Source organism: Notamacropus eugenii, chromosome 5 (genome assembly GCF_028372415.1).
Source record: "Notamacropus eugenii isolate mMacEug1 chromosome 5, mMacEug1.pri_v2, whole genome shotgun sequence".
In the NCBI taxonomy this organism is placed as follows: domain Eukaryota; kingdom Metazoa; phylum Chordata; class Mammalia; order Diprotodontia; family Macropodidae; genus Notamacropus; species Notamacropus eugenii.
Window position 1 is genome coordinate 47,088,686 of NC_092876.1, and position 22,867 is coordinate 47,111,552.

Genomic DNA, 22,867 nt, shown 5'->3' on the forward strand with positions numbered 1-22,867 from the left:
TTGTTCCATTACTCTAGGCTAAAGAACAAAACAAAAAACCAAGTTGAATCATATACATTTTTCCTAAAATGTTCAAACTGTGAAGAGAATAAAAATTTATTGTATGGAAACCACTACTATCTCCACACATTTGGAAAGTAAGAACACACTGTATTAGATGGTCAAGAATTAAAAGCATCAGAATTGTTAAACCAACAAAAACAAGACAGAATATTGAAGATGGAAAAGTTTTAGGTGTTGGGAGTCTGTACTCATGACATAAAAATGGCCTAAGTGCAGGCCTAATGTAGCCTGCAGAAACATTCCACACAGTGTACGGTTGTGGAGCAGTCAGCATGAAGCACCTCGAGAGTGAGGAAGTTCTTTCTGCAGACCATAGCCCGGTTCTTTGCAGAGACAAAATGCCTCATCTTGCTCAAAGTAGCAGTGGCTCAGAATCAAGCAGTAGCTATGGCCATCATTTCCTCATAGTGGTCCAGAGAGATCCTGGGACCCCTGACAATTACAAATATGAGAAAACAGTACTCTTCACTAACATGCAGAAGGAATCCACAGGTATGACCATCTGTGGGGTCAATTAAGTTACATGGACTAGTTGTATCACATGAGAATATTCACTGACCAGAAATTTGGAAATCATCTAGTACAACCTTCTTATTTTGCATGACTGGCAAAGCCAGTCCTTCACAAATCCTGTGCTCCTTTCTCCTCTACTCCACTCAACATGAGGGCCAAATGGGGTCACATCTGTTAAAGGGGCTAGACCTGTAAAGCCTTATATCCATGTAAGTGTAAAGTAATACATAGTATGCCAGAATTGCCCATTAGAAGAAGCACTGAAATAAGTTACAAGATTGGGGTTCAATTTCCAGCCATGGCAGTTTCTACTTTTGTGGCTATGTAGTCCTTAGGGTGTCAGTTTCCTCAGGGAAAATAAAATGTAGATAATAATATGCACGACCAACTCCAAAGGGTTGTGTTAAATAGCATATCTCTAATACTTTATGGTGCTACATGAATGGGAACATACTTACGTATTTATGTACTTACTTAAAACAGCTGTAACTTCTTAAGACTTGTATCCTCTCTCCAAAATGTAATACTCACTAATAAGGTTAAGGGTCAGAATATTACTTGATGATTATCATCATAATGGGGAGTCAGTGACAGGAAGCAAGCCATTATGGGCAAAGTGCTTAACTTTTCTGTATCTGTGACCTTAGATCCAAGCCTTCTGCATATGCACAGAGGTACCAGAAGGAGTACAAACCTTCCTAGGGTTCTAATACCAGGAAGTTTGAACTAGGTAGTCTTGAAGGGTTCTTACAACTCTAGGTCTATGATACTATCAAAGACAGACAAGAAAAGCAAGAATATGGAAAAGTACAGAAAATTGGTTAAGTTTGTGTGTCCTCCCAGCTTCCTCTCCCTATTGGAAAAGGCAAAGCACACTGGGATCTAACAAAATGGAGCAGCTTGTATGAAGAAACACTGGCAAGGTTTACCTTTTCAAGTCATAAAAATGGGGAACAAAATTAGGCGTATGGGAAACAAACCTAATCAAACCCTGAAAAGTAACAAAGAGCAAGAGAAACATTTTTATTGTATCACAGTCCACCCTCTGGCCATGAGCCCAGAATTTTCATTGCAATTTTTCTCAGAAAAAGAGATCTGACAATAGCATTATCAAGGCCCTCGCTGAGTATATCTTGTGGCACAACCAAAATTTGTGGGAGGTCAGCCTTTCAGGAAGTCAAAAACCCAGCATGTGGAAAGAGTTAGAACTTTTATGCAGTCGGAGTGGTTTTTAAACATGACTACTGTTCTGAAGTCTCAGAGCTTCACAGATCGTTAAAGAAGAAAGAAAGGCACAGTTGGGAAAGTAAATCAAAAGTTCCTCTGGGATGTACAAATGCTTGCTTGGATCATGCTTTAGGGCACAAATAGTCTCCATATTAAACAAAAAGGACTTTTCAAAATAGAAGAGGAAAATGATTTCTCATTTTATTATGGGCCAAGCATTTTCTTGCTGGTTTAGAGGTTAGACACATATACGATGACTGCATTCCTGCTGTGAGCTGGGGAAAAAAGAACTATAAGTGGGCACAAAATAAAACAGAAAAGTCAACTGGGAGGAGGAGCTAAAGGGGCAATGACACAATTTGTGACATTTTTCTACTGCTTCAATTCAACATTTATTAAATGGTTACTGTGGTGGTTAACTGCTAGGTGTTGGGGGAGACACAAATACAGAGATAAAACACGTTTCCCTTCTGGAACACATTTTAGCCTCAACCTTTCTCAATACCTGAAAATGATAGTTCCAAAACCAAGGGACATCTCAATTGCATCTGCACTGGGGCATAAGGAAAGTTAGGGATACAGAAGTTTGAATGCATAACAAACATTACACACTTCTGAAGAGTAATTCAGCTGTCACAGAACCAGTAGAGGGAGGCCTAGATTAGAAAACTGGAAAGATAAGCCAGCTTTGTTTGTGTCCAAAGCCCCAGCAATAGCTGGGGTCCGTAACCTTCTCTGTCTCTGCTCATGTTTACTCCTGAGGGAAGTGCTAGAGCGTGGTCCTGGTCCAACACCCTAATTAATTAATTCACTGTTGGTGGTAGGAAGTGGGACCACAGACCTAATAATAACAACAGTTCTATTAATGATCGTTTTGGGGGAGTGCTCTGAGGAACAGAGTTTAAAGTGGCTATCTGACCTTGGAAATTTACACATCGCAATGTATTACTCTCACTGCACTGATCCCTCTTTTAAATGCTACATATTTTGTGAGTCTGTTTAAAAGAAAAACAAATTTAGCTTTAAACAACTGGTTTGAAGCCAAAGCCCCAAGCACAGATGAAAACATCAGTATGCTAAATTACCATGATTTTAATCTCAACCACAGTTACAGAAACATACAGGAAATAATGGAATTGGGCACTGATTAAGTGCCAAGACAATGTGGATATTATTCTTGGGGAGAGTTTAGTTTAGAAGGTGGTCATTAAAGCCAATGGTCTGCTCCACAAAGAATGAACATTTTATTTCATGAAAGATTATGTCGTGGACAAAAAAACTGGGAGGATAGTCTGTCCACTAGCAATCTTTGCTTAATCCCACCTGGGATGCTGGGATGGTCAATCTTGGATGCTACTGTTGCAGCATTATTCCACCTACTAAATCTTAAAATGTTATGTGCCTAAGCTGAACATGGGACCCCAAAGAGGCACGAGTAATTGGAGGTCCTTTCCACCTCATAGGACCAAAAAGCACCTTCCTGTCTTCTTATACACTTACATTTTATTTTTTACTAATCTGTGTATGGTCTTATCTCTCTTGAACTAGACTGCTAGGCTCCTTGGGGACACAGCCTCCATTTCATTCACTTTTCTATCTTCTTCAGTGACTAGCACAGTGCAATGTACAAAGCAGGCACTCAAATGTTCGCTCAATAAAAGAACAAAGTAAGATTCTACAAATGAAGCATGGACAAGTATGGAACATCTGCATTATTTTTTTTAGGAAAGGCCTCATTTTTTCCCCCCAAGATAGCATAATGGATAGGGGAGTGGCCTTAGAACCCGGAAGTTAAGTCAGCTCAACAACCATTAAATACTTACTGTGTGCCAGGCACTGTGGTAAGACGCAAAAGATACAAAGAAAGGCAAGAACAGTCCCTGCTTTCAAGGAACTCCCAGTCTTATGGGAGAGACACTACAGAGGACGGTGCTCAATCCTTGGGATGCTAGTGATCTTTCCTAAATATGAACTATAGACAAATAGAACCCAACTGCAAAGCAGCCCATTTTCTACCCTCACTCTGGAATGGTAAACTGTAATTGTCTCTCTGGGAAGAGGAGAAGTATCAGCATTCCTGACCTGGCTTAAATGGGCAGTGGCTGTAGCCCTGGTGGTTTTCAGGTCCTGATAGAAGGGGGTAGCAATTGGCAAGTGGAACAGAGAACTCAGTGGTATCTTAGCTGCCTTTATGCAGATGAACTAACCTGTGACAAAGATCAGTGAATATGCAAGAGGTAAACATCCTTTCTGTAGCCTTAACGTTCCTAGTGATGCTCCTGCTTTATTACATGAAATCATAAATCTCACAGTTTACTTTAATAAAAATATATAACAAAATCCAAATTTTACTTTCAAAGCTTGGCTATATTTCCTTATGAACTGCCTTCCTTTCCTTGGCTCACTTTTAAAAATTTAATTAAAAAAGTTTTTAATTATCAAAAGTGTATTATCTCCTTCCTACACACCCTCCATTAAAAAAAAACAAAACAAAACAAAAGCCTTTTTAACAAATACATAATCAAAACAAATTCCTGAATTGATCACGTTAAAAAAAATATCTGGAATGATAATTCCAGACATATATTTTTGCTTTCTATAACTTGTCTCTCTAGTCCAGAGGTTCTAAAGCTGGGGGTCTGTGAGCTTAAAAAAACAACAACTGGCTTTTCCAAACTGTCAAAGGACTCTATGACACAAAAAAATGGTTAAATATCCCTGCTATAGCCTAAAAGGCCCAGCTCTACTAAAATTCTGACTATCTTTAAAAGTCTAGCTCAAATTTCACTTTCTCCATGACATTCAGTCTTATTTCAGGTCCTCTGACTTTTCTGCACCATGTAACTTTTTAGTATATTCTTTTATTTTCTTATATATTTTACAACAGTTTCATTTCTTTTCTGAAAATAGACTGGGTTCCTTGAGGGCAGCAATTCAGTTATAAAGGATATATGGTCTACTTGGTGCCTTTCTTGGCCATGCAGTTGGCCAGTTCAATGCATACGGTCTAAACCAACCAACAGAACCAGAAGAGGCTGAATGGTTCACTGCACAGAGTTGGACTAATGAGATAATAATGTAATTTTATTACTCAGGTGCCTTGGTGGCACCATTTTTTGCTTCTAGAATCTGCCGTGTTGTTGAGCACAGACGTGGTTTGATATTTGAAGGATTTTGAAATTAGCTCCACCCACACTCTGGTCAAGTGAACTACACAGGCTAACTCAATGAATGACTTCCAAGATATGGACAAAAAAAATGTAAATATTCTCTACATAGCTTGTACTCTACTAGTCAAACTTAACAATTAAGATCCTAAGTATGCTGTCAAAGAAATATATAGACTTTAGTAGCTAGAGCTCACGTTTCTAATGCTTCAGCCTTCACTTCCACAAAATAGGGACAGGGGACACACTGGGCCTGAACCTTCCTCCTGATAACCATTCAAGCAAGAAGTACAAACAAGTAGTATGAATACCCCCAGTTTTATATATGAGAAAACCGAGGCTCAGAGAATTTTAATGAGTTGTTCTTAATCATACAGTTAAATAAGTATTACAGCCAGGACAGGAGAAATAGCCTGATTGTCTAGCTTCCTGCATTCTTTCCACTAAATAAATCGTTCCCTCTCTACTTGTAAGGTAAGATTCCAAAATAAACAAACCAGACTAATCAGTTGATATTACTATTTGCTAACTGGACTTCTGTTCACCTTTCATAAAATAGAAACCAAATACAAATGGAATCACCATTTGTCTATGGAATTCAGAGCACCTATTTTCTTGTACATGCTATGGTCTCTCTATGTTCTCATTATCTATGAGAACAAGTATAGAACAGGAAAGAGAAGGGGAGTGCTTTCCTGGTTTAGTAGAGGAGTTTATTATTTCTTCTTTCAAAGAAAAGAAAAACTAAAGTTTGATGTCAGATTCATTAAAAATCAATCTGAGGAATTCAGGCAGAAGTTAACTTTTATAACCTGATTTCCTAGATTATCTATTTGTACCATCCCAACTTCATTCAAATCTCTGATTCATTTTGGATTGGGTACGTACAGAGTTTTGATTGGCTTTAGAACCAAGAAATGAAGGAGGCCTGTCTCTGGTCCTCAAGGTTAAATTATTTCTCTTCCAATTTTCAAAATATTATTCAAAACTAAAATATTTCATCAACCTCTGAAATAAATCAATCAAAGCCATCTTACAGCAGATTTCTGAAAAGGGCATGAAGATGGAGGCATTACTACTCCGTGGATGAAAGATAATCTGATCTTTGCCACAGGAAGAAAGTATCTAAGTCAATAATTCACAAGCCCCCAAAGAGAAGGCAGGTACTTACACTACACTCCCATAAAATCCTCTTACACTAAGAATCACAAAATCATCAAGTAATAACTGCTTCATACAACAGTAAAGCAAAAGGCAACTTTATCACTGCTGAGCCAGTTATATATCCAAACTTTATACTGGGCTAAAGGTTAGACATCATGATGGACACTTGTTAAAAACAAAAGTGGCCCCAAGACATTTTCTTCTGGGGAAACTCAGAACCACCACAAACTACCACAGCAAGAAAACTCAAAGGTCCAGGACTTCTTCATTGGAGCTTCATTCCAACCATGAAGACAATTCCAGAGAATGTATTACCAAGATAATAAAACTGCCTAAGAGGATAAATTTCTAGCAGATGGAAAGGGGAGGAAATCCATAAATGGTCATGTAAATACTGCCAGAACCACTGAAAACATAACAGAGTTCCCTTAGCTCACATCTTCAGTGGGCATCTTTTACACTAAAGATTTACTTCACTGGTCATCCTGAAAACAAGTTGCAGTTGGCTAATGGCTGCCTATTGTTGATAACAATATGTTATCCTCACTTCACTAAACCTGCTGAGAAAAATAAACAATGGATCTCAATCTTATAAGTAACTTAGAAGACAGAACTGTGGCACAAAAGATATACCTGATATTCTGGCCACAATAAAGAGAACAGGAAAGTCCAACGTTGGCACCATATGCCCATGCGCCCTAGTTCTTTCTCGGGACGCTGTTGCTAACAAGGCTTTTCTGAGCATTATGTAAACAAGCAGCCTATGGCACAGTCAAAAGTTCAAATGCTTTCAAAAAAGCATCATTTTAGCAGACTAAGTTACAGAAAAGACAATCAACTCACAGAAAAAAAATCCCAAAACAGAGAATTTGCCTTGAAAACCAAGGGGTCCAAGCCCATCCACAGGGCTCCTAATTGCACATATCATGCCATTCACTCACCCCCTCCACTCCCAATTACTTTCACATATCAATTTGCAAAATGTTTTTATAGGCATTATCTCACTTTATAGTAATTCTAGGTTAAACATCACATTCATTTTAGGGATAAGGACTCAGTCTTGGAAAGGTTGTGTCTCACTTGGGGTGTCACTGTTAGATTGTAGTCATTGTCAGAATACCTACAATACTACCAAGGGACTACTGGAAATTCAAAGACATATAAGACAGAATCCCCTATGTTAACCAGGAACATGGATTGAGATGGCATGGACCTGAATCCAAAGAATACAACTAAAGTTAAAACTCTTACATGGCAGCTATCACACAAATAAACTACAATGCTCTAGCTCAATTTATGGCGAATCAAACCTCAAGAAAAAAAACCACACACCTATACATGGATCTTTTATAGAGATAAAGAATATAAAGGACAAGACACTTGGTATCCAGAAAATGACCAAAAGTTTAAAATAAACAGGTGTTTTGCAGCTCCTTTCTATAATACTGGTGCTTTGGAGACCACAAAGCCATAACCTAGATACTTAGAGTAGAAGCATGTCAGACTAAAAAAGACTCCCATTGGCAACATATTGCCAAAGGAGAGAGATATGACAAGGGCCTCCAGGGAATAAGAAAACTGAGAGAAGAAATAAACTATAAGAAAACTGGGCCAGTGGGGCTGCTCAATGCCTTTACCCCAGGAAAGTTACCTGTAATAGACAGGGGCTTCTCTTGAGGTCACAGAAACCAGGGCATGTTTACTACTAGATAACTAGGTCAGAATATTTAAAAAACAAACAAACAAAAAACCTCCTTAGGCACAGTAATTTGTGGTTTACTCAACACCATTATCGAGTGCCATCATTTAAGATAAAATACTAATTACTTAGGATCAGTATACAAGTAAGCCTTTTTGGGAGATTTTTAGGCAAAAAATTTTTTAAAGCTAAGTTCCATAAAATATGTGTATGCACATACATATATATCCTTTAAGAGCAATATTTTAGTCATACATGTGTGTACTTCTAAAGAACATGATTAGCACTTGAAAGTAGAAATAGTTCTATGGAGTTTAAAAAGTTGAAAATCACTTATTTATGATATAAAATGTTGACTGAGCACTTACCGGATAAATATACCGAATAGCATGAAAGTAATCACAACTTATAATTCTCTTTAAAGACCATTTCAACCCTTCCATTTGTTTTACTACCCTATAAAGAGGCAGTCTGTATAGGCCTAACAGCCATAAATGTCTCCATTCTACAAGCAATATGGATATCCACAATCCAGACAAATCATTAGGAATACAGGTTGTTGAAGACCAACAGTAAATAAATATCTCCTTCTTGTAAACAGCTTTATGCTCAATACTACTTAAAAAGTTCACAGTGTTCTTCACTTGAGTATAGTTTCTAGAGGTTAAGCATTTCAAATGTAAATTACTTTCTCAGCTACACTATTTCTGATACAAAGAAAGTCTGTGATGTTGTAAGAGGGCATAGTTTTTAGAAGATCAGATAGTGAGGCCTAGTCAACTAAATAAGCTACAAAGTTGTAAATAAAAACCAGGCTCCTCCCTCCCCCAGATGCAGCCTCTTCCAACATCCAATAACCACACTAAGTATTTCTGTTATGAAAATTGCCCAGTTGGGTTTTCAAACCTTTTCCCCTGGTTGTCCTTGCTTCCAAGTACACCCAAAGCAAGTAGGTGATTCTTTAGGATAACCAACAATGGGTTTTAGGCTAGATTTAACAGACAAGTCTAGTTCCTGTGTTGAACAGAAATAAGCCTTCTATGCCATAATGGCTATAGGACAGCTCTTCTTGCTGCCAAGAAGTAGTGCCTGTTTATGTTGGCAGCCATTTGTATTTCTCATGTAAAATTGCAGCTCTGTCTGTATCAGTGCTGGACCAATTTATTAAGGAAAAGAAAAGGTATAAATGCTTTCTCCTTCCTTGTTCCCTGCCCCTCCCCCAATCTGATAGCCCTTTAAAGTGCTTATACAGTTTCTTAAAATGGAGCCAATGAAAGAAATTATAGTCAAGAAACCCTGTACCAACACAAGACTGCAGGTAATAGGACAGATCAGATTTAGAGGTGGAGAAAGTCCACAGACCATCCACTCCGATTCTCTCACTTTACAGGTGAAGAAACAAAGGGTCAGAAAAAGAAGTGAAGGCAGGATGAGATGATGGAAAGTACCCTGGATCTGAAACTGGAAGTACTTGGCCTAAATCCCAATTGTGCTATTCATCACCTTAGGTCACTCACTACCCTCTTGAAAGGTTTCAACTTCATCACCTCTAAGACCTGTTAGAGAATTAAAGCTAAATTAAATCTGTTTCCTAAGTTCCAGATGACATAGATAACATGTAACCAAAATCCTCTAATTTCAAATCACCCCAGCAAGTCATATGACATATCTGAACCTCAGTAGTTGCTGTCTGTAGTATCTACCTCACAGGGTTTGTTATGAGTGGCTACAGTTTAGTGGTTAATAAAACCATGGACTTGGAGTCAGAATACCTGAGTTCAAATCCCACCCCTGACACTGATCATTCAAATGACTCTGGAAAAAAAATCACTTAACCTCACTGTTTCCTCATGTGTCAAATGAAGGGGTTGGATCTGAAGGCCCTTTAGGTCCCTTTTACCTCTAAAATCTATGATCCTATAAAATCTGATGAAACTATATACATACATACATACATACATATATATGTAAAGCACTTTGCACTCTTTAAAACAATATAAAAATGTCAATTATTATGCTGGTGCAGCCACCACCATCACCTCATTTAGGAGAAGAGCATCATTCAAAATAATATGCTCCCTTAAAGAAAGCAAGACAGTTTTATCCTGGTTATGTCACATATCAAGCCTCTAGGTCAGAGTTCAAGATGATGGTAGTGATTTCAATGTGCAACCAAAACACTGGGGGCCAAGGAAAAGAAGAAGTTATGTTAAGAAACTCCACTGTTGCTCATGAAAATTTATATCAAGAGAGTAAAGAGGATGAAAGAATCCACCGGACTTTGCTTCTAAATGTGCTGCACTGCTTAGCAAAGCCGTAGGCAGTTTTGGCAGGAGAGGTCTGAGTTTTAAGTCCAATGACCTTCTCCAGTGCTATGCCACTAATATAAGACATCAGCTCTTCAAATCACCCACCTGTTCAGGAATCCCATACTGTAGATTAGGTAACATGAGATTTAGCATTGCTGAAGCCAGAATTAAGATTGTTTATCTAAAACCACAATCCAAAGTTATATAAAACTTCATTCTGCAGCCTCACACTGGAGCCATCCTGCCTCCTAATATTAACAGAACTTGGCTTAGTTAGTCTTTGGGTTGTTTCCCAATAGAATTCATCTCTTACTAAAGGAATTTGCTGCCTGAAAGAGCTATTTTGCCTAAAGAAAAGAACAATGCATATTCAGTAGTTAGGTACATATTTCAGAAACTACATTGCCAGAAATATGACTAAAACACAGGTGGTTGATTTTCATGTTGTTTCCTGAGTTGAAATTTTAAATCTCAGATCCTTGGCAGTCTTTTAACTCTGATTTACAACCACTAAAAAAAGTTATCATTTCACTGAATTCTTGGTAACTGTTCCATCCAACAATCAAATGCTAAGTAAAGCCATTTTTCTTACTTTTAAAAATGAAACTTTATTGATATATTTTATATTTGCATCGCCTTCATTTCCCAATTTCTCCTTTCTGTTCCTCCTCCCAGACTGACATCCTTTTAACAAAAAATAAAATAAAGAAGAGGGGAAAAACATTTCAGAAAAAACTAATCAGCACATTAACCAAGCTCTACATTATCTGTGGTTTTCCACACTCATGGTCTCCCACATCTACAAAGAAAGGAGGCAAGCGACAGAAAGATACATTTTCAATGGAAAAAGTCAAAATGAAAGTGAGATTTATGTCTTCATAACCCACTAATTTGGCTTTTCAGAAAGAATGAGCACTGCCTACAGATAGATGCCTTAAGTCTGAAAGCAGAAGGGCTTTACAGTAGAGTTCATCTCAGGCCACAGATAACTCCATCCTCAGTGCTGCTGTGCTAGGTGCTACCCAAATGAGAGCAAAGGGCAGGAAAGGTTCAAGGGCATGTCTGCTCTCTCCTCCTCCTGTATCCCTCCAGAGACTAAGAGTATTGGTTTCATGACACTGCCTTATTCTAAATAAGCCAAAAGGCAGAGATATTTGTCTTTTTTTTAAACCTTGTTTGTTTCCAAGACAAAGACTATGAGGCCAACCCACAGAGTAAGTATTCGTTGTCTAATGTCCATACAATTTGATCAATGGAGAATATAACTTACACGCAAACCAAGACTTACTTTATTTTTGAAATCCAAATGCCAGATACTGAAAATCTTAGAGTTTCTAGAGGAATTTCTGGAGATGAATGAATGCTATTGGGATCTATTTTCACCAATTTTTGACAAACTATAATTCATTTCAAGCCAAACAAAAATGATTTAGGGATTATCTACTCTTTTGGATTATTCGTGTATGTTCCAAAGCAAATAATCCAAAAATGACAGCAGTAATAGTCCTATTTTTGCAGGAAAGTAAACTAATCAAAAATCAGTGTGTAAATAATGTAAAGTCCAAATGTGAATCCATGGCAGAGTTTGAAGCAAAACCCAAGGGAATTAATTCCCAATCTCTTGTTCAGAAGCACCGCTCACAGGACATTCATTTTGATTTATACAAATGCACTTAACATTATGGCCTCTGATGTGGTTTGGGCCAAGCAAGTTATTCTGGAGAGAATAACTAAATATGTAACTAAATAACTAAAGTAAACCTGGAATGCTCTGCCAAGATTTCTACATTTAACAACAACAAAAAATTAAATGCCCTTTGTCTACCTCATACATGTATTGAGAAGAATGAAAGAAGAGATATGAGAGAGTGCAAGTGTAAGAGACTGAGAGACAGAAGTCAAGAGAAAGATTGTTGAGAAAAGGATAAGGAAAAAGACAAAGACTCAACATATACACAACCACAATGCTAAAGGCCTTACATGAGATTTTACTTGCATATATTCTCTTGGGTATGATGAGGTTAACATAATACCAATTCAACTAAAACCTCCAGAACTATGTTGGTTTTCCTTAATCAAGGCCAGCATTCCCATTTCAGCAGGCGGCATCTCAGAAGAGCCAGGTTTTAGTTCCTATGAAACCAATACAGAAACCTAAAAAAGAGTAAGACAACTGGGCATGCACATCCTGCCCAGGAACCTCTCAGATATCCCCACATCAAAATGAGCTAGTAACAGTAGAGGCTTCCTCACCAGAGCTTCAAGACATCCTAATGGATTGGCATTTCTTTCCATATCCTTTAGTGTTTTAGAAAGAATAGAAGACAAAGCCAAAAAGGAACACTCAACAAATTAAAGTACCATATTTTGAGCCCCGCTCAGTCCCTTTCGTATGTTGATTTTTGTTTGTGGTAGTATAATCTCAGAGGAACAACTGAGGCCTCGTGTACACCAGGGCCAAAGAGCTACTGGCTCTTGTGACACTACCATTTCCTTTTTCACATGCTGAGGTCAACAAATGCTAGAATGGGCACTCTGGGGAACAAAGTAATTTCCCAGCTTTTGACAGGATCTGATCAGTCGAGCACAAAGGAGATGCCTGAAGCCCACAGAGATGTCACAAAATACTATGGTTGTCTACAAGGACAAGAACAGCACGCAGGTCTGTTGACCCTCCATCTCAGACGGCAGGATTTTCAGTTGTCTGCTATACCCTTCTGATATTTCAAATTATTGGGAAGTGATTCTAACAAAGAAAAATGTTGAAAGTATCTAGAAAACTGAAGATTTTAGTGTGAGAAAGGGGTGTGCCTTTAATAAGTAATCTTGTAAAAGAAATTTACTCATACGCAAGTTCTTAAATAAGCAAAGCTGGCTGCCTACAAATTTCCTTCTTCTCCTGAACCAAGAGAGAAATAACCTTTGTCCTCCCTCTTGTGGGCTGTGAATGATTAGCTGGGGTGTACTGACAAACAGAGAAAGAAAGATGGTGCCTGGAGGTGAGGATGCTTACAGTCTACCACAACGCTCACCATATTCAAGGCAGAATTCTGCAGAGATCTACAGCAGGGTTTTTTGAGTCCAGACCTATGATTTCATAGATAGAGGGAACCCCTATGAACATATTGCTACCACCAGGGCAGATCAGCAACTACTTTTGCAACTTAAAGACATAAGGAAGTTGCCTGGGGCACTGGGAGGTTAAATGACCTGCCAGCCAAAGGTCAGCCTCCTCTCCACATTAAGCTGCCTCTGTAACAGGAATATTTATAAGGAACCAACAATGTTATACAACAACAGAATCTTCCCAAAGTCTAAGGGCAGTTTTAAGGTGCTAAAAGCTCAAGACTACAGTAAGACCTTTGGGATGCCAGGTACACACATCTCCATCTCTCTGTCTCTCTCATTCTTCTCCCTCCTGCCTTAAAAAAAACAAAACAAAACTGCAAAAGTTCTTCCAAATTTATCTTTGCTTCTCCTTTCAACAACCATATTGAGGTGAAGAGATTGTAAACCTGAAGGTTGCTTGCTGCTATAAAGAAAACTGAGGTAATGCCTGATATGGCCAAAAGATGTGTACAATAGAGAGGTTTGAAAAATGATTAAATTCTACATTAAGAAGGATGTGAAGAAAGACTAAGAGGACAGGCTTCAGTGAGGAATCTTGTCATCATGCTCTTATTCAGTCACCAGAAGACTAAATGAACATGGGGGGAGGAGGAGCAGAAGGTGGAGCTATTTATTAAGTCATTCATCAGTCAAGAGCAGGGGACTGCCAAAAGCCAAAAGATGAAGTGTGGCACAGTGGAAAGTGCCCTGGATACTGAAGTCAGAGGACTTAGGTTTAACTTCTAGTCCTACCACCTAATAGCTGTGACCTAAGATAAGTTACTTTATCACCCTGGATACCTCAGTTTCCCCATCTGTAAAATGGGAAAGTTCTATATTTCTAGTACTAAGAAGGTCCCCTTCCAGCTCTAAATCTATAATCCTAAGTGGGATAAGCAAACTTTTCTAGGTTGAAGATTATTCCACTTACATCAAGGTAGGTAACACTAGCTTCCAAAGAATACATTAATAGCTCTTGAAATTGTTGTTATATCACGTTACTAAAATTTTAGTTAATACTAGAGATCCTGTATCACTTTTCCCTTTTTTCTCTACACTATGCAGTATCCCCAAATTCAAATTCAGAAGTAATAGTTTGCCTGCATGGAGTGCATGCTACACCTGATCTGATATTCACTCAGAAGTGTATTGTATACCGTAGAGACACAGGGACCTAGGAGCTTAGGGGGGGATCCCCCAAAAGTGATCTTGGTGGTTACTTAATACAATCTCATCAATTTTACCAAGCAAGCAAGCAAAAGTCCTTATTGTCCCCATCTTACAGAGGAGGAAGCTGAGGCACTACTTGGTTAGGGGACCTGTTCAGAGTCACCAAGCCAGAACAAGAACTTTACAGCACTTATTCAGGCTCTTAATACAAAGCTTCTTCCAGTAGAACATAAATCTTGATGAATCAGACCTCAGTACACCTTAATGGACGCTTCTCTTATACTACTGCTAATCACAAACATACAGACTCCGATTCACTCATTATAAAGTTATTTCAAACTTCAAACAGCTGAAACTGGCAGAAAGGCCAAATTTTACATTCTCTTCCACATTAACAATTGCTCCAGTTCAACAGTTCTGGTGAGATTTTAAGAAATAAAGTGATGATACTGCCCTGTATAGGATTAAGATTCTAGGTTCCCTTTTAAAAACTTCATTTGCAAAGCATTTTTTCCATATTAAAGAAATTAAGGAAATCGAGGCACAAAGTAGTTAAATGACTTGCCCCAAAGTCACAGGGCTTATAAGCTAGAAGCAGTGCCAGACTGAGAGCTAGGGCCACAGACTTAGACAATGATTCTGATTCTAGTCTTTTTGTCACCTCTTCTGGACATGTGACAGAGGCAGGTGGGAATGCAGAGGATAGAGCACTGAGCCTGCAGTAAAGAAGACCTGAGCTCAAATTTGGCCTCAGACCAAACTGTGCAACCTTGGGCAAAGTAACTTAACTTCTGTTTGCCTCTACCTCAAAGGGTGGGAGCATCAAAAGAGAGAATATTTGTAAAAAGTGATTAGCACAGGGCCTGACATACAGTAGGTGCTACAAAAATACTTGTTCCCTTCCTTTTCCCTATTTTCAGAAATACACAAAATAGCAATATTCAGAGTATAATTTGGCAGGGTGGAAAGGCTCCTCCTGGGAATCAAGGGATTTAGGTTATAATCTCGATTATCACTAAACAGTTCTAAAACTTTGGATAAACATTTAACCTCTGTAGTCTCAGTACACTCATCTCTAAAACGTAGTGAACCATATGCTCTCCAGAGGTCTCTTTTAATGCTAAAATTCCATGATCTCACAATTTATCCCCTGATTAATACCAACTACCAAAATAGACACTTCTAGGCTTTGAACCTCAATAAAGCATCCTCATTCTTTTGTTGATACTGCCACATATGAGATCACTGGTTTGACAACAGGGCAGTGTGCTAGAAAAAGAAAAAAAAGAGCCCTAGCTCTACTATTTATTACCTGTATAAGCTGAGTAAATCAGATTCTATGTATGGTCAAAGAGGGTCCATTATATACGGCAGGATGGAGGAGAAATGAAATTAAACAGATCAAAAGCTATGTAAAAAAAAAATTAAATAATAATCAACTATCTTATGGCTAAATTCTCATACCAAATGCTTTTTTTTTTTCCAGCCATCAATCCATTAGTAATTTTGACATTGACATACTGTATAAAAAGAGACTCCAGGCAAAGAGACTAGAGGTTCGATCTTACCAAGCACTGTACCCCTCTCCTTCCTGGGTTACACAGAAAGGCCTTCACCCATAAGGAGATACCACCTGCACAAGCTTTGAGGGAGGGCAGGCAATGATGTGTAAAACAATGCTTGATTTCTCCTGGCATTTCCTTTATGTAACTGCATTTTGAAGAAGTACAGAACATTTTTATTCCCAACAAGCCCTCCTACCTCAGTGTTTGACAAGAATGGGAGGTGAACTGATGCCCAGCTCCACGAAATTATAAGATAAAATCTGATGGAAAGAACAGTCTTTCCAGGCAGGGATGCTAAAGAGTTAAAAGAACTCCCCACACCAGGGCAACATTTCATAGAATAACCAGCAATAACCAGCAGAATTGAACATGAATTTACAATTTGTGTAATTATGAGCCTCCTCGTAATTCTGTTTTGTTTAGTTTTGTTTTAGGCTTTTGCTAATTACTAAATTTAAACAGTGATATAAGTAAATTATCCTACCTCATCGACTTTATTTAAAATTAGATCTGAATTCCACAACACTTAGTAGCCCTCTCCTTCCCAAAGGCCACTTCTTACGATTACAAAATAACTTTATTTTCTTCAAGGATATAAGTATTGATTCATTTTATTAAACCACTTGCTGCCTAGGTTTATGATATAAAGGCAAAAGTTGATGTTTTTTAAAGGAGAATCATTATGTTAGTAAGAGCTCTCTTTTTCCGGTGGCCTGCTTTAAACACAGTCCAGGGTTAAGACAAACAATTTCTTAGTCGGATCCAAGGGTGAAAGGCAGCAGAAGAGGAGAGCCACAACCTAGGGCGCCGAGCCACCCTGCCCCCCAGCTCCCACCCCCAACTGCACACAACACCAAGCCCTGAGCCTCTGCCCCCACCAAGGCCAGCAGCACTCCAATCCCCCGCCCACATGGATCACCTCCAGCCCCCCCAAACGTCCCCCCTCCCCTCGCCGAGCCCCTTGTTACTCACTCACCGTTTCCTTATTGGGAAGCAGCTCCTTGCGGATCCTAAAGAAGTTCTTGCCGTACTGTCGGAGCCCTTTAATGAAGCGTTTCTGCATTAAAACAAACAAATGAGATGTAAAAATTTTTTAAAATGAAAATAAAAGCAACAACAAAAATCAAACAAGATGTCAGCAAAGCAAAAATCCTTTTACTCAGCACAATAAAAGGAATAAAAGGTTCCGGCTGGCGAGGGCAGCAGGGGTCCCCCCTCCTCCAGGGACTGGGACCGGCCAGCATGGAACGGGGATCAGGAAAGCCTTCACCCCAACACCAGCAACGGCTCACAAGCGACGTCGGGCATTGGCGCTGCGGGAGGAAACTTGGGGCGTTCACAGCTCCCCACGATCGGCCTGCTCCGAGCCCCGGGGCTCGCGTTTGTTTCTCAGAGGGGTCGGCAGCACAAATGCTCTCCGCCTTTCACCAAGGCAAAGCGGAAGCAAGCTGCTTCCCACGGAGAGGGGGTCTTCTTCAAGGAGAGGGAGCAGGCGGTCCGTGCAGATCGGTGGCCCGGGGACTTTCCTCCATCTGGGCTCCCCAGAGCTGGAGAGGAACTCAGCCCAGCGAAGCTGCCCGGAGCAGCTCCCTCTCCCAGGGCCCCCTGCAGGGCTTGGGGTCTGCCCCCCGGGCACCCCAGCCCTCTCTCCCTGGCCAGCTCCCTGAGGGCCCGTGCAGGGTGGGCAGAAGGGGGCAAGCGGGGGCTGCACCTCTCGCGGAACGCTTCCCATCTTTTGCAGGCAGCAAATGGAAAGAGGGAGGGAGAACGGAAGAGAGGAGGGATGGCAGGAGAGAGGGAGGAAGGAAGGCCCCTACCCCTCCCTCCCTCCAACCCCCTCCCCCAGTCACAGGTAAGTCCAGCCAGGTGCCCTACGCAAGTCTCCAGAGGTGGGGAGCAGTCGCCGCCGCCACTGCCACTGCGGTGGTAAACCAAACCCGCTTGTCACTGGGGGCTCTGACACTACAAAGGGGAGGGAGGAAGAGGAGGAAAGGGGAGGAGGAGGCTTGGAGGTGGCGGCAGCGGCTGCTTAGCATGTGATCCCGGCTGGGCAGGGCTGGGCAGGGCTGGGCTGGGCTGCTCCAAGACAGTCAACCAGCTCCCTGCAAAAGGTGGCCTGGATCCCCGAGCCCCATCCTAATCCAATTTACCACCACAGGGGAAACTGTAAGAAATGGGGAATCAACAGTAGTCATCAGGGAATGTGGCACCAGGATGGAGGTCATTTCTCTTCATAACTCTGTCACTTTAGCCTCATTTTCCCCTTATAACGAAGAGGAAAGAAAAGCCCTGTCCCCCAACAGGTGCTTTGGAAAAGGATCATCCGAATTTCTGATGGGCCTTCATCTACCCTTTGAAGTACAGTCGTTTCCCTAAATGAGGAAGATAAAAGATTGCTTCCTTGCTGGGCTCCACTTGCGAATAGTATTAGTCTAGTGGAAAACAGGACTAGCGCATCTCCGATGTGATCGGCAAGAAAACTACCTTTAACCAACTCCAACCACAGTTCCCCAAGTCTGGGAGTCCTTCCCAATTCCCCCAATTGTTCCTGAGACTTCCCAGTTGAAAAAAAATTCTTCATGGTTGTGAAGCTCTTTGAAAGGACACCCCCTCCTCCTTTATGCCCCCAGCACTTTAATTCTAAGCTTCTCCCTACCACCCACCCCCATTCGACTGGCTCTGAACTCTGGAATAAGCTCCTCACTTTGGTCATTCCCCCACCCTACACCCACTTCACATCTCCTGTTTTGAAAACTACCATCAGATAACACGACCTTTGTAGCTGGATATGGCATGTCAATCAACTAATCCTACCACTCTGTACACCATCCCCCTGTGACTTTCCAGACCAAAACATATGTACCTAACCACCTTCTTCCCAAGGTGAGTCTCTAGAACATAAGGACTTTGAAGGCTTTCTTTTGTATTTGTATTTCCTGTGCCAAGGCACATAGTAAGCACTTAATGTCTTCTCGTTAATTCGTTCATTTAAGACCCCATAGATCCATGCTAGGCCAGCCTAGAACTAAGAAAACTTGGTCTTCAGTTGTAAAACTGATCCAACTGGAACACCATTATCCAAAGTTTTGAATGTCCAAGTAGACTCCCTATAGAGGTAGAAATTACTTCCACTTTCAATATAATTCATATTCAGTAGGGGAGGGAGGGGAGGGCACCTACCCTGAGCAGGGAACACAATAAAGCTGCAGGAAAAAAAAATTTGCAGGAAGGGAGCAAAACTTGAGAAGGGGGTAAAAGTTTTAAGGCAATTTAAAAACTATCATCAAAACTGACTGTCTTCTGAAATCATCAAGGTTAAACTGAATACCAATTGTGTATTTAGCCCTGTGTGGGATAAAAGAAAAGGACCTCAAAGAGCTCACCACATAGTTGTTGTTTTAATAATAGGCTCAAAGTCACACCCGTCTATAATTCCGCCCTTTTCATCCTCTATTCACTTTTCCAAACTAAATCAGTCACAAAATCTTGTCTATTTATTTGTCTTTCAAAATGTCTCTCCAAACCATGCCTAGCTTTTCATTCCAACAATCAGAACCCCAATTCAGGCTCTTATGCAAGAAATTTCTAACAGGCTTTCTCATCTCTAGTAAGTACCCACACTGCCAACCCATACTGCATACCACTTTAAGATTAATCCTCCTAAAGCACCGTCTATTTTATTTTGAAAAGAGATTGTTTTTATCTTGTAAATTTAAAAGTCTTTATATAAATAAAATCAATGCAGCTAGAGTAAAAAGGGTCTGCATTAGGGGGAAATTTCTGTATTGAGTATCTGATATGTCTAACATCTAAAATCTATATGAAATTGACAGAAATCTGCCTGAGAGACAAGTGAAAGGACATGAATACTTTTTAAAAGAACTAATTTCAAAATCATGAATAATGCAACATGCAAACAAAAACAACTTTAAGGTATCACTATTATACCCATTAGGTTAGCAAAAATGGCAAGAGATGCCAAAATTCAATGACAGAGGGGCTGTATAGGCATGCTAACTCACTGCTGGCTGAGTTTCAATCATCCTAGAAAAAAAATTGGAATTATGGAAGGTAAGTTATTAAATCGTTTATGCCCTGTGACTCCAAGGTGTTTGGAAACAGCAACTTTTTAGGACAAGTCCTCACTTTATAAATAAGAAAACTGAAGCCTGAAGAGATGGGGTACGTGTGTGGGTATGTGTTCATGCATACAAACACACACACACACACACATACATGTGAGTGTGCATATGCATGCTCAAGATTGTATTTTGTCGTTCAGTCGTTATTTAGTCATGCTCCTCTCTTCCTGACCCCATTTGTAATTTTCTTGGCAAAGATACTAGAATGGTTTGCTATTCCTTTCTCCAGCTCATTTTAGATAAGGAAACTGAGGCAAACAGGGATAAGTGACTTGCCCAGTGTCACACTGCTAATAAATGTCTGAGGCATATTTGAACTCAGAAAGTGTGTGTGTGTACATACACACATATATATACATATATGTAAACAATGGGTAGCAATAACTAGTATTACAAGGTAATACAGGTAGAAAGTGATAAAAGTCAAGGCTTAGAACTCTGATTTCAACATTTCTACCCTGCCATACTTCCTTCTGAAAAGTATCACGTGTAGAACAATATCCAAATTGTGATATATGTGAAATATTTTGGGAGAAATATAGTATTTATGGTAAAGGATGGAAATGTAATATGCCCAATGGTGGGAATGGCTGAACAAACTTTAACATATGAATGTAATATTAGTACACCACAAAGAATTATTATTTTGAAGACTTCAGGCAAACATGGAAAAAACCTTATTTGAAAAGACAGGGAGTAAGAGTCATAAGAATATTCACAAAGACTACAACAATATAATTAAAGACAACATTTAAAAAAAACAAAAAGCAAAAAATACAAGAACTCAAGTTGAATACCACAGTGATATGGGTGATATACTTTCAAAGTTAAAAATACATATTCTTTCTCTTAGTAGCTGGTAAGATAAACAAGAAAATTCCATTTATTTTCAGTAATAATCAAGCTGGTAATTGTTTTGGCTAATTTTTTCAAGGGAATGTACTATGAGGGAAGATTTGATTGTTTCTTGAGAAGCATCTTGAATCAAAATAAAATGTATGAAAAAAATCAATTCCATCAAATTAAACTCTCTCCAACACTCTCACAACACAAACCCCTTAAAAAATTCTGATTGTTCCTTAACTATAGAATAAAACTCAACCTACCTTGGGATTTGAAGCCATGTTGCCTGACCCTACATAATAACAAAAATAATAGCTGATATTCACATTGGTCTTTATAGTTGACAAAGTATTTTCTATTAATAATCTTATTTAATCCTCACAAGAGATGTGTGAGAAAGATATTACAGATATTTTTGTTTCCCTTTCAGACATAAAGAAATTAAAGCACAGAATAGTTGAATTTCTTGTCCAAGATCATCCAATAAAATAGACAAATAAAATACTTTTAAACTAGGCACTGCACTGCTAGGGATACAAGAAGAGGTAGTAAAAGTCAGTCCCTGCCCTCAAAGCAATCACAATCTAACTGGATGAAACAACAAACAAATATACATGAATAGACTACAGACAGGATAAAGAGGAATTCTCATTTCATGTAAAAACTAGGGCATGTGAAAAGGTCAATATGGATGGAAAAGAGGCAGGAGAGGGTTAATTCAGCCCTCGGCTTCATCAATCAGACAATTAATCAATAAAGTTTTTATTAAGTGACTGAGGATTAAAGAGTAAGGATTAAAATTAAATTCTTCGAACCCAAATCCAGTACACTGCATTATAGCTGCCTTTTATCAATATTATTTCCAACTGATCACACAGAGGCTTACCTCCTATTTCATATCACGTCATTTCTTGCTTGGCTGCACTATTCTGGTTGGGACTTCTCTGATTTCACCATATCCCAAGAAGGCCATCATTATTGGGATTTTGGGATATGGGGATAATCCCATCATCCTGTACTCTACCTCATTATTACCCACTGCCTTTCAGATTGGAGGATAGGGACTTGAACTCCAAACCTCATTTTAAGAAGAGGGCTCAGCTCAGATATCTCATTTCTCAACCCCCACTGCATGAACATTGAGACTTCTACACCATGTCTTCATGTCTAGCACTTCCCTCCCACTCCCTCTTCAGCTTCCTTTTGTGTTCTATCTTCCCCTATTAGATAGCAAGCTCTTTGAAAGTAGGGACTGTCTCTTTTTCTTATCTAAATTCTCAGCACTTTGTACAGAGCTTGGGTCGTCATTCAGTCTTTTCAAGGAGTGATCCCATTTGGGGATTTATTTTATTTTTGGCAAAGATACTGAACTGGTTTGCCAGTTCCTCCTCCAGTTTATTTTACAAAGAAACTTGAGGCAAACAGGGTGAAGTGACTTGCCCAGGTCACACAGCTAAGTGAGAATTTGAACTCAGGAAGAAAAGTCTTTCTGACTTTTAGAGCCAGCACTCTATTCACTGTGCCACCTAGCTTATCTATTTGGCACATAGTGGGCACTTAATAAATCCTTGCTATTAACTGATCGACATTACCCAGATGGAGGCAACTAGATATCTGGGTGGAAAGAATACTAGATTTGCAGTCAGGAAGACCTGAGTTCAAATCCAGCCTCAGAAACTAACTCTGTGATCCTAGGCAAGTCACTTAATCTCTGGAGAAGGAGGAAATTGCCAAGAAAACCCCATGGACAATATTGGTGTTCACGAGGTCACAAAGAGTTAGATATGACCAAATGACAATAGCACCCAGATGAGTTCTGCAACTTCCTTAACTCCTGTCTTACACGAAGAGGTGGCTTTCTTCCTTGCCAAGGCAAATTATCAAGTGCTTCTTAATC

At 39.6% G+C, this 22,867-nt stretch overlaps 1 protein-coding gene across 4 annotated transcripts in view; it reads right to left on the bottom strand.

Annotated features, from left to right (window-relative positions):
- Positions 1-22,867, bottom strand: part of RERE (arginine-glutamic acid dipeptide repeats) — a 478,375-nt gene that overhangs the window by 66,127 nt on the left and 389,381 nt on the right. For all 4 annotated transcript variants that reach the window (XM_072608761.1, XM_072608759.1, XM_072608758.1 and 1 more), the window contains one exon: positions 16,962-17,042. In XM_072608761.1, the coding sequence (XP_072464862.1) occupies positions 16,962-17,042 (81 nt within the window). The remainder of the gene's footprint in view (positions 1-16,961; positions 17,043-22,867) is intronic.